Source organism: Gastrolobium bilobum, unplaced genomic scaffold, assembly GCF_033153095.1.
Source record: "Gastrolobium bilobum isolate Gb01-03AN ecotype WA unplaced genomic scaffold, APGP_CSIRO_Gbil_v1 utg11002, whole genome shotgun sequence".
Taxonomy (NCBI): domain Eukaryota; kingdom Viridiplantae; phylum Streptophyta; class Magnoliopsida; order Fabales; family Fabaceae; genus Gastrolobium; species Gastrolobium bilobum.
Genome location: NW_026899111.1, coordinates 23,779 through 37,420, shown reverse-complemented (window position 1 = coordinate 37,420; position 13,642 = coordinate 23,779). Strand labels below are relative to the sequence as shown.

General features: G+C 31.9%; 2 protein-coding genes across 2 annotated transcripts; one reads left to right on the top strand and one right to left on the bottom strand.

Moving 5' to 3' along the window:
* Positions 1-4,283: 4,283 nt before the first annotated feature.
* On the bottom strand, positions 4,284-4,880 carry LOC133287308 (uncharacterized). The gene has a single exon (XM_061484882.1). It carries the CDS (start codon positions 4,878-4,880, stop codon positions 4,284-4,286), a length of 597 nt encoding a protein of 198 aa, XP_061340866.1.
* A 4,787-nt stretch (positions 4,881-9,667) lies between these two features.
* Positions 9,668-11,544, top strand: LOC133287307 (uncharacterized). The gene is made up of 4 exons (XM_061484881.1): positions 9,668-9,676; positions 9,944-10,879; positions 11,000-11,143; positions 11,305-11,544. The coding sequence occupies exons 1-4, from the start codon at positions 9,668-9,670 to the stop codon at positions 11,542-11,544; spliced, it is 1,329 nt and encodes a 442-aa protein (XP_061340865.1).
* The last annotated feature ends 2,098 nt before the right edge of the window (positions 11,545-13,642 follow it).

The window sequence follows — 13,642 nt, the reverse complement described above, 5'->3', positions numbered from 1 at the left end:
AGACAAATTGTATTAACATACGTTGGATCAACATAATTGATCTAACGATGAGATTGATTGATAGTAATACAACTTGGTTGTTACAATATCCTTCTCCTTTTAAATAAATTATGTTATGTTAGTCAACTATAATTATAAGAGGGTCCCACAGATGATTGAAGAAAAAAAAAAAAAGTGGGACCCATTTTGATTATGCGTATGTAGAAAAATGCGTTATCTTGAATGAGATAAATATAACCTTTTTTTATATCTATTTTTTTTTTCAAAATTATGCTGAAAGTAAATTGTTTCTTTACTAGTTTGTATTATGGGCTCAATTTTTCTCATATATCAAGCTCAATTAAATGCACATATAAGTTCAAGTGGAGTCTATTATTTTTTGAAAATAAAAAATAAAAATAAAAAATGCTAGCATATTTCTCCATGAGTGTGCAATAGAGAGAAACTCTCTTATATTATATAAAAATTATATTTTCCTTATATTATTTCTTTCTCCGAAATATAAATTGCAGAAAATGTTCATAATATTCTGAATAAATAAAGTCAGGTTATATTCTCTGTTATTTAATTTTTTTACCATAATTTCTATTTTTCAAGTACATTAAATGCTTTGAGTACAAGGATTAACTTTGCTTACAAGCCATTAATTTAATCCCTCCAATGAAATAAAAGTAACATAACCCTGTTTCAAATAAATATTAGTCTCAGGGGAGGGAGGGGAATTATAAAGACCTAGGAGCGATCAACTGTAGCAAACGAATAATATTGGAAATTAAAATTTTCTAATTAACGTATTTTTTATTTTTAATTATAATGGTTATATTATAAAAGTGTCCGTTAAATATAAATTGTGATGATAAACAATTATCCAAAGAAAATACTTTAAATTTATCTCTTTATTTCTCAATCTGTCTCTGAATTTTCGCTAATTAGATTCTCTTCTAAATTATGGAATGAAGATATTAAAAAACTTAAAAATTCCGATACGATTGCTGCATATTGTTTTTGACAGTTAATAATTTCAAACAGTTAAATATTTTGTCGAATCAACTAGATTTTCTCGAGTTTATAATAATGTTACAATCTTTATTTTATTAATTCGAAATCTTAAGAATTACGGATTATGATATATATATATATATATATATATATATATATAAATAAATAAATAAATAAATAAATGCAAAAAGAAAAAATGTATTGTTTGACGACACTGTTCATGTGAACAGTACCGCACAAAAAGCGGGAACAGTGACCATTTTGTCATGTTTGGCAAAAAAATTTACCAAACTGCCACGCCAACAGTAAATTTTGCCAAAATGTCTCGCGGCATATTTCGCTACACTGTGTAGCGAAATATGTTTGCAAGTAATTCGCTACACAATGTAGCGAAATATGCCATGTCAGGCTGCACAGTCAGCAAAAATGACATGTGTCAAGCAGCAGAAATTCGCTACACTGTATAGCGAATTATGCTTGAATTCTGCCTGCTTGACACGTGTCATCTTTTGCTGTGTGCATTCTGACATGGCATATTTCGCTACACTGTGAAGCGAATTACTTGCAAACATATTTCGCTACACAGTGTAGCGAAATATGCCGCGTGACATTTCGACAAAATTTACTGTTAACGTGACAGTCTGATAAATTTTTTTGCCAAACGTGACAAAATGGTCACTCTTCCCAAAAAGCGCCAGGTTGGTGCAAAAAACTTTGTGAGGAGAGTTTGGCGCAAAAGCCACCACTATGTCTCACAAATTGACACATAAAACACAATTTAAATAAAATTGGAGCTAGTGCAAGATGCGTCATGTTGTATCACAAGTGAACACTTAAATCGCGTGTTAATTGGTGTTGTGTAATTAATTGGGGCACCTAATGTCGTATGTGTGTATAGAAAATTATATCATTAACACGTGTAAGCACTCTAAGGAGACTCAAAAATTTTATCTGATGACGATACTTAGTAAGATTTTATCTGAAAAATAATGATTGTTTAGTTAGAATTTTTTTATTTACATAGTGATTAAGTTAGCATATTATCTATACATATAAATAACCATCTGACAATGGAAAAGAAAAAAAAAATAGCAAGAGAAAGAGAGGAAATGAGAGAGAGAGAGAGAGAGAGAGAGAGAAGGAAACAGAGAGCAAAAGGGAACAAAAATCAGAGAACAGAGAAAGGAGAATTTGAGAAAAAAGAAAAGAAAGGAAGGAAGAGAGTGACAGAATAAGGAAAAGAAAGGAAACAGAGAGCCATAATTCAAGAGAAAAGAGAGTAAACCAAGAAGAGAAAAGAGAGGAGCAGAGGAAACAGGAGAACATGAAGAGAAAAATAAAATAAGAAGATAATATTGAGAAAAAGTAACTCATTCTCTCCTTTTATTTTCTAAAGTTGATTTTTAGATATTTTAAAAAGTTATGTTGATGCTTTTTTTATCTATTTAAAGTTGATATTTTAAAATTATTTTTTTTAAAGCCATGAATGTGTCGTTACTCTGTCAAATTATTTTCTTATGGATTTATTCTTCTCTTTTGTTTTATTTTCTATCTTTGTTATTATGTATTTGTTGAATATGAACATAATGATTATAAGAATGATGAGAATCAATTCAAGACTACAGAACTAAAGAATTCCTTTGGTACCAAATAAACATTATTGGATATGTAAACTTTTACTGAATGATTCTAATTTGAATGACCCACAAGGGAATCAGATGGTTATAGGGAAAGGGAAGCCTTATCATGACTTGCTCTTCCACATAGAACCTTTCACATACAGAACTCATAAAATTTGGCCGCTCACAGAATTTGAACATTAGTCATTTTAGTTTAAGACGACACGTTCCTTTATATATTTGTATGCAGAAATCCACAAAGGTTTGAATATGTTTGTATGTGGAACCTACAAAGGTTTGGTATGTCTGAATGAAGAACTCACAAAGGTCTGAGCTTATCTTTATTATTCATGATATTATTTTCTTAATATAAACATATTTGAGAGAATGATATTTTTTACTAAAATGGCTGGATTGATTATAGTTTGAAAACCTCAATATTACTGTGATTATCTCACATGTGTTTGTTTTTATGCTAACCTTTCTAGAGAATAAACATATCGGTATGTGTAACTTTGGATTAGGGTAAAACACTATGATTAAAGACTTTGACCGTAAGGAGATCGATGGAATGATTGATAGAATAATTTTGTTTTCAGTTTAGATTATGATGTAATCTATGCTATTTCAAATGTAATAGTAAACTTGACTTCTATATAATTTAATTTTAAGAATATTTTATCGTATGTCTTAGTTCTTATCCGTTGTGATAGAATCTTATTATAATTCTTCTTCTCTTATTAAAAACTATAGACAATAAATTTTTCATTTTTAATATTAATGGAGCCAATCAACTTATTATTATTGTCGTTATAATCAATATCAACAATAATGAAACCAGTCAATTGTCAGATATAATAATTAATGGAACCGGTTTACATCAATACAAATTAAGGGGGGAAAAATTATAAAATAATGGCATGGACCTATAACTTACAAGTTACGCAAACTCTTTACCATAAAATCAATCGATCCTAATAGCTTAAATTAGGAAGAGTTTTATGCCCGCCCATCAACTTTTCACTCGAATCAATAGGATTTTGGGAGTGCTTCGCTTCGTGTGTTTCGGTCGTTCGTTCTTCATCAACGTATATACTATTAACGTTGTGCAGACCGCAGATCCTTCATCTCGATCATTGAATTTAGTTCCTTTGATCAGGTATATATATATATGCATTTTGTAATTTCTATATATTATGCCTTAAAATAACTCTCGTTATATATAATTAAGTCTCTCATTCCTCTTCGATCTCTTTAATTTCTTAGATTGCAATAATGGGTCTTTTTGAAGCAAATACGGCAACAAATTTAAAGCCAAACACACGCAAGAGAAAGATTGAAATCAAGAAAGTGGAGCAAAAGAATCAAGAAAGCGTGATTGAAATCAAGAAAGTGAAAGAAAAGAATAAGGAAAGCGTGATCTTCTCCAAACACAAAGTAGGACTTTTTAACAAAGTCACTGAACTATCCATTCTATGCGAGGCAGAAACAGCATTGGTACTCATCAACTCTGAGAATGGAAATAACCTCAATGTTTGTGGCTACCCAAACCCTGACACTGTCATTCAACGCTATCTAGCAAGAGGGTATTTGAATTTGGATCCCGATCCCAACCAATATGCCCGTGCCAATAAAAGGAAGAAGCAAGAATCAGTACTTGAAACCTTAAGTCTGGAATATGACACAGTTCCATACACCATACCCATTGAAACCCTCATTCAAGAAAGACACATCTGATAAGCTTTGCATCGGTGATGATGCAACTGGTAATGGTTGAAGTGCAACTGGCAATGGTGGAAGTGAATTATCAACCTCCTTCTTCTTCTTCTTTTCCCTTGCAGCAACAAGTTTTATCTTCAAATCTTCTAAGCAATTCTTGAATTCCTCAACTTGTTCAAAACCCATATCCTCGAGGGAGAGATCCCACCATTCAGTGAATACCAAACCATTCTTTTTTCCCTCAGTGGTATCTTCATGATGCATATTCTCTTCTTTCAACTTAGCTTCAGTTGCCTCATATTTCAGCTTTAGGGTTTCGACACCCTCTTGAAACCTCCTTTTAGCAGCACGGTTGTGATACCCTTCTTCGCCTCCTTCGGCGCCACCGTGGTAGCGGCGGATGACGGAGTCCGGATCGGGTAGCCACAACCATACTTGTTTGCATTTCGAGAAGGTCGCGCAGTTTTTGCTTTTTTCTTCCACTTTCTTGATCTCAACCTTTCCCTTTCGTATGTTTGACTTTCTTACATTGGAAGAATCCATTGTTATCAAAAGACAAAAAAAAACAAGAAAGAAAGAAAAGACTGAGAAAAGAAAAACAGGAAAGAGAAAAGACAGACAATGTTCCAAAGAAAAGGAAGTTCCGAGAATACTTTTACTGTGCGAAGATTTTTGGAGGATTTCCCTTTTATTACCCCTCGCTCAATCTCCCCTTTTTTTTCCTTTTTCTTTTTAATTATCAAATTATATCTTTTGATTTTAGAGGATATCTTTTGATAGATAATATAACTTATCTCAAATAAATATTAATCTCACATGAGTAAAAAAGTATTATCATTCGTTCTGTACTAACTACTACACACCGCAGCACGCATGAACTGTGAATTAAATTTTTTTCGATACATGAATTAAAAATTTTAATTATTGTATTTTTTAATTTTTAATTTTATTTTTAATTATCCGTTGCTATATTATAAAATTCTTCGTTAAATAAGGCATTATGATAATAAAAAATTATTGAAAGAAAATGTTCCGGGTTCATACAGTGAGCCGTACTTGCTCGTAAGAGTAAAGGACACGGAACCCGGATATATTTTACCCGGATAGGCGGTTTGTCATGTCAGTGAGTATTACACGTAGTGGAGTTAGCAGTTGATTGAGTCAGCCAGTATTACAAGTAATGGAGTTATAAGTGAGCCTACCATGATGCCATGATGGTATCCACCACTTCCATAATAAAGGTAACTGTTCAGAAGCTAGCCCCATATATACACCAAGGATAGAGATAACAAAGGAGATAACCAGAATAGAGATCCAGACTAATGTTCGTCCAGAACCGAAAATATTTTAAATTTGTCTTTTTATTTCTCAATCTTGTCTCTAATATTTTCGTTTAGATTCTCTTCTAAATTGAGGAATTGAAAATATTAAAAAAAAATTAAATTCCAATAGGATTGCTGCATATTATTTTTGGCAGTTAATAACTTCAATCGGTTATTTTATATATTTGAATATAATTTTGAATTTTAAATAATATGTTTTTTTTTTTCTTGATAACAATAATATGTTAGTTAGGATACATATTACAATTCCACGATTTACATGTCTTTTTCCCCTTAACCGATATCAAGTAATATCTCGATTTTAATTACATTGAGTACAATCTCTTGTTTCCCTTTTAAATTTTATGCCATCCTTACAAATTTGCACAAATTAGAGGAAACTCACGTGCATTACTCTAGTCAACCATAATATATTGAGTTAATTGATTTGTCCTTATTTCTATTAATAAATAGAGCCAATAAAATTTTCATTATTAATATTAATAGAGCCAATCAACTTTCTATTTTTGTCATTATAATTAATATCAATAATAATGAAACCAGTCAAAATTCTGTTATAATAATTAATGGAGGCGGTTTACATCAATACAAATTAAGAATGAAGAGTTTTATGTCCATCAACTTTTCATTCGAATCAACAGGATAGGATTTTGGAAGTGTTTTATGCGTTTCAGTCGTTCTCCATCAAAAGATATGCATTTATCAATTTCTATTATGCCTTAAAATAGAAATCGAGTGAATTAATACTGCAGATCCTTCATCTCTTAAATTTATCAAGGATAGATAGATCCTTTAATCAGGTATGCATTTTGTAATTTCTATAAATTATGCCTTAAAATAATTCTGGTGCACGGATCTGGATCCTCTAATGTGAAAATTCACATGACCATGTAATGTGGGAAATCATAACCATACGAAGGTAGATTAATGGTAAAAAAGGAGGAGAGAAAAATAATAATAAAATAGGTAGTTACGAAATCATAACCGTTGATTTACCTTTGTATGGTTGTGATCTTCTCACATAACCATATCATGTTTTTTTAGCACATTAGAGGATCCATTTCCTGCAGTTTTATTGTTCTTTGTGAAAACTAATTACATTTTGTAAAAAATTAAAATGGGTTGTAGTAACAGGAAGTAACTATAAAAGATTAACGTATTCTGGTAATAAAAGAATTTTAGGAACAAGGAAATTGATGTAAAAGACAAGTTTGTTAATAGTTAATGTGATAAGTTATTCAACCTATCATTTTTTCTGTCTACCTTTGCCTATCACTATAAAAGACCGTTAGATTAGAATCTTAATTAACATTTATCTTTCTCTCACTTCTTTAGATTCTGATCTAACAGTATTGGAGAGTGGTAGGCAAAGGTAGACAGAAAAAATGGTAGGTAGAATAACTTATCCCATAGTTAATTAACAAAACTTTCGGATAGCTAGGTAGCTCTATATGTATTAAGGGAAAGGTTATTCTGCCTACTCCCATTTTGCCTACATTTGCGTACCCCTATCATTCATTACCGTTCGATTACAATCTAATCCAACGGTCCATATTTAAGAAATAAAATAAATTTTTTTCTCCTTTCTTTCTCCTCACTTCCTTCTACACCCTTTCTCTCTTCCTCTACGCCATACCGGAGACATTTTTTTTTCCTTCATCGCTGGTATAATAATCGGTGTTGGATCATTATATATGAGAAATAATTACATGAAGCTAAATATATATACATGGAGCTATACATTAATCGAACGGTCCATATATAAACTAAACATTAATCACTGGTATAAAAATTGGGTTTATATTTAGTTTATATATATTTATATACATGAAGCTAAATATATATGAGACAACTTTCCGTTCGATTAAAATTGGGCTTTACGATAGCCTCTGATCACGGTGTTCCACATGTAAGTATTGGGTTCATCGATTTGGTCGAAAAGAATGAAGGAAAAAAAATGTCTCCAGTATGGATAGAGGAAGAGAGGGGGGGGGGGGGGGGGGGGGGGGGGGTGTGGGAGGAAGTGAGGAGAGAGAAAGGAAAAAAAGGGTTTATTTTATTTCGCAAATACGGACCGTTGGATTAGATTGTAATCGAACGGTAATGAAAGGAGTAGGCAAATGTAGGCAAAATGAGAGTAGACAGAATAAAATATCTCTTTATTTTCAATACGACATTGTTTTGGTATTGAAAAATTAAAAAATTATAATTATAAATATTATAATAACCCTGAAATAAATTAAAATTACAAAAACATCATAATTTTCGTTCCAAAACAACGTCGTATTGGGTTTACTGCAGATAATTTATCAGCAGTAACTATAGAAAAAATGAACCCTTATTTTAATTACCTAACGAAATGTTTGAAAAAAAAAAAAAATATATATATATATATATATATATATATATATATATATTTTAAAGTAAGGGAATAACTCCCAAAAAATAAAATAAAAAAATAATAACTAACTATCACCTAGCTGGAAGATTCCAACCTTCATTACATTAGTGATCATAACAAGGATATTAAGTTCTAGAGGAGGTGCATGAATAAATTGCATTGTTATTCTGTCAGCACAAAAGTATTATTACCCTTTTTATAAAGGGTTTCTCTTTTCTCATTTCACATGGGATAACATCTCTTATGCTATAGACACAATAAGTGGTAGGTTCCACCACATGTTTAAAAAAAATAGCACGAATTTCGATATCTCACAACATGAGAAAGCAATATCCAACAACATAAGAAAATGATTTCCCTTTTATAAACGAGGTTTATTTGTACAATCTATTCTCTTGATAGTAAGGAGAGAATAATATTCAAAAAAGAGAGAGAGAGAGACAGAATAGGCATGTGATAACCTCTAACAGAAATTAAAAACGAAAATGAAAAAGGAAAACAAAAAATCTCTAACAAATTTTCGCATAAAAAGGAAATTGCTAGATAGATTATTATTGTTGAGATAAATTATCAACTGCCATCAAGTTGTTGTTCCTATAAATAACTAGAGAGTTGTTTAATGGCTTGCATTGTCGCATACCCAGGTTCACTGGCGGACCCAGCCATGGGCAAATGTCCGCAAGTGCCCACATAAAATTTTGGATTTTTTTTTTTTTTTTTTTTTTTAGCTTTGTAGGTATTTATTTGTATGTTGATTCAATATTTATATTAGGAGTAAATATCATTTTAAGTTTCTAATAAAAAACATGGTCCCCACTTTAGTCTCTTATCAAAAATTAGTCTCGAGGTCCCTACGAAATTCAAAGTGAATCAATTTAGTTAAAATCGTGGTTCCTCACTAATTCAAAAAAGACCTAAATTAGTTACTCAAAAAGACTAAAATGAGTTCACTTTAAATTTCATAAGGACTAGGTAACTATTTTTTTTTATAATAGACTAAAGTGAGTACCGAATTTTTTGTTGGAGACCAAAAATGATATTTATTCTTATATTAGTTAGCAACGTACGGAGATGATTAAAATAACGTAGCAACGCTCTCTTCCTCCCCTACCATGTACCCATTCTCACGCTCTCTTCATCTCCTTTGTTTCCTTTCTAGACAAGGCCTTCAGTGTGATTTTGCTTGTCTTCTGTACAAATAGTGTTGACTTTTTTATTCACCACTATAAAATAGAATAGAATGATGATGTATGGATGTACTTAAGTATATTTTCATATTTGTTTTGGAGGATTGGTAAGATTTAAGAGAAAAAATGATGGGTCAAAATATTGCCTGCAGCTTGTTATGGAAGCAACTAGATTATGAGCGAGTTTAAGCGTTAACTTAAACTTTTTTTACAAAAAAAATTTGGGAGCACCCGCCACTAAATGTGCGGACATAAACAAATTTTTCTGGGTCCGCCACTGCCCAGGTTGATCATAAAAATTTGTCCAAACCACTAACCGGTAAAAACAACTTGTTGTGGAATTGGCATTAAGTCACGCCAGATATGCTATTGCCAGGTTCTACTATAAAACTAGCGGACATGACCTCCGTATGTACACAAAATTATCTCTAACCGCTATTTCACAATTTCAAAAGTTGCTTGGAATTTCGGAAAAGACCAACTCTCTACAATGGTCATTCCCTCCTCCTATTCTAGTGTTGTATGCAATTCTTGTCATCCAATTTTTGAGCATATATATGTTTGAATCTTGAATTGTTTATTAATTATAAAGTTACATGAAATAATAACATTAGAATAGAAGCTTTATTTCTAAATAAAATGAGTGATGATTATTAATGGTTTACGTATGTACAGGTGAACACGAGGTTTATGTTTAAAGCGTTGATGCTTTCCTCATCAATACTAGTGTTTCTATCGAGCACAACAAACTCATCCTATGTATTGGATCCCGAAACTCTTCTCAGGACATCTTTGAAGGAAACTAATTTGTTAATTAATGAACCTAAAAAAGGTTATATTGAGTCATACTATGAGGATCCCAAAAGACACATCAAGTCAGCAACTTTTGTGTCTAAAAAGTTTGAAATGAGACCAGGATCAATTATCGAGAAACAAATGGTAGATATTGATTTCCCAAGAGGTCATGTTGGTATTAAGAGTTTCGATGCTGAACTAATTGATGAAAAAGGGAATCCTGTACCTTTGTATGAAACTTACCTCCATCATTGGTTTGCTTTAAGATACTTTGAAGATCCAAAATCAACTAAGAGTCTTAAGGAAAGATCCATTTTCGTGAGAAACCAAGGCACATGCCAAGGTGGTGTTCTTCCACATTATTGGGGCTTGGGAGGTGAATCACGAGGAACAACCTCAAACATTCTAGATCCTTTTGCAATAGAAGTGGGTAACCCGGCAGAAATTCCTAATGGGTTTGAAGACAAATGGTTTTTCAACATCATGGCCATTGATACACGTGGCGTACAAGACAGGAGAGGTTGTTCTGAATGCAGATGTGACCTTATAAATATCACAAAGGAATTCCTTAGTACCAAAAAGGGTCCTGATGGCAAACCATTGGACCCTGATTATAAGGGAGGGGTCTTTTGTTGTGATGACAATTTACAATGCAAATTGAGAGAGGGATTTCAAGCCCCAACTAGAAGACTTGCCTTGAGATACAAAATAAGGTGGGTTGATTGGGACAAATTCCAAGTCCCTGTTAAGGTTTATATACTTGATTCCACCGATAAGGTCAGGTCGAATGGCTCCAAAACAATCCATGAGTGCAAGGTAAATAACTTATGAATATACACTTAATTTTTAACTACACTTTTCAATGTGAATTGAATTCCAAAATCTATTAATTTGTTGGGATCGTGTGAGTATAAAATATTTGTCAATTTGTTACAGGTTGAATATATGATTCCGAAAAATGGTAATAGCAATTCCCCTCATGTCCAAAAAGCAAACATTCCAATGGAAAAAGGCGGTTATCTCATCTACGGCACTGCTCACATGCATACCGGTGTTGTTGATGCAACTTTATATGGACAGGTGAAGTTCAATATTCGCCATCATTCTCGTGATGATAGATTTTTTTGTGTGCTTGATTTGTATTAAAGTCATAAATTTTCTTAATAATCCATACAATTGTACGAAGACATTTATTGAATTTTGTCTTCACTTCTAAAATTTATGTTTTTTGATTAATTTAGGATGGAAGGATTTTGTGTACTTCAACACCAAAATATGGAACGGGAAAGGAAGCAGGAAATGAGGAAGGTTATGCTGTTGGAATGTCTGTTTGTTATCCACAACCAGGTACTGTCAAGATTGATGATGGTGAAACTTTGACCTTAGAATCAAGATACAAAAATGATTTTACCATCGGAGCTATGGGGCAATTCTACATCTATTTGGCAGAACGACTACCACAAGATACATTGACATTATAATTCCTTTTATCTACATCTTGAATAATGCAGAGCTTTTTTTTTTGCATATGCAATCTAGTGATCAATCATATTATTCCAACCTTGAATATTGTATTATAAAGTAAACATTCTTTTATGTAAGTGTTGTTATCGCGATCACGGCAAGTGCACCGGTTGTACAAGTAATAAAGTGTAATGAGTAAGAGTATCGTTCCCATGAGGATTAAATTTCAATCCCTAATTCACTATTTACGCTTAAGTTGGAAAATCAATCAAGAGAGAAGAATCAAATTTAAATTAAAAAATAAAGGGAAAATATAATGAGTAAGTAACTAGCCAATTAAGAAAAGCAGCTAGGGATATTCGATTTCCCTCAATTTCTCTTTTATGTTATGGATTTAAACCCTTGATTGAACATCCTTTTTCATATCACCAATCGATTCTTCTAAGTTAATTATTAATCGATCCTTTGACATCCTAATTATTTACTCTCTTTAAAGAATCCTAATTCCCCGGTTGTTCTTCAAAGAAATGGGTTGTAATAACCGGAAGTAACTATAAAATATTAATGTATTCTGGTAATAAATAAATTTTAGGAACGGGGAAATTGATGTAAAAGACAAATTTGTTAACAGTTAATAAACAAAACTTTTGGATAGCTAGGTGGCTCTATATGTATTAATAGAGATAGCTAATTAAGGATTTCAAAAAAGGAAATATATTTAAGCCTACTCCCTTCTTAATTATTTGTTTTATGCTTATCACTTGGGTTTTGGAGAGGTAAACAAAAAATTCCAGCACTCTGAATTAATGAAAACTTTTTACTCAGATAATAATAACCCACATTATGAAATTGTCACTAAATTTTTGTTTCGGCATAGTAATGTAAAGACTAATATATTGAACTTCAATTAACATCTACTTAACTATATATGTTATCAATAACGATCAAAATTCACAGTTAAGAATCATGGAACTAATACAATCTTGTACTTGATTCCCCATGTGGTTGAAGTGAATTTAATTTCTTCTCTTGTGCTACAGCAACCAAGTTAAGCTTCAAATGTTTCAAAGAAGTCTTGAAATTCTCAAAATCGCTCAAAGCCATCTCCTCAATGGAATTTTCCCACCAAGATGGGAAGAAGGAACCAACCATGATTTGTGCCTCCGTGGTTGCTTGTAGATGCATCCTTTTCTCCTCCAAATGAGTCTCAAAGGCCTCATATCGCAGACTTAAGGTTTCAATTGATTCACCGGCCGACTTATATTGTTGCCAATGTGTGCAAGTGCAAATATAAAAAAAATAATTTCGTTTGAAATAGCAAAGTTTGATATATGTGAATAGATGGTGAGCCATCTCTCATTACAAGAAAATTGATTTTCAGAGGCGGTTACATTTGGATTTTGAGGTAGTTTAAACCGTCTCTAAATACCTAGTTAGGCGGTTCATGAACCGCCTCGTTTACCACCGTCGCGAGAAAAAATGCAGCCATTTTCACAAACCATTGGAATAATCGCCTCTACATGACAATCTGAGACGGTTATTTTAACCGCCTACAAATGACAATCTGATGCGGTTATTTTAACCGCCTGCAAAAGTCATTCTGAGGCGGTTATATTAATTGCCTTCAAATAACGTGTAACCGCCTCCAAATAGTTAAAATTATATCAATTTTAAATTTTTAATAATAAAATTATTTTTTTTAAAAGTTAATATTGTTTTTATTTTTATATTTTTATATTATTATTTTTAAATTTTTATTTTTAATATAATTTTTGACAAAGATTAGTTAGTATAACTTTTTTTTAAAATTATTTTTAAAAGTTAATATAATTTCTATTAGTTGAATATAAATAGTTTATTGAATTTTGTATATGTGTGTGTTAGTTCGGGTTGCTATATAAAAGGTAATGGAGAAGGGGGAACAAGGGTCATCCAATGTGGGATGAGATGGTTTTTTTCAACGTGCAATAACCATCCTTGAAAATTTTGTAAATAACACCAGATGATTAAACTTAAAAATCTGAACGGTCAGGTTAAAGTATTACAAGATATGAACACACTGACCAAATTTGAGAACGATCTAACGGCTGACCAAAGAGATCTCCCTCTTTTTCA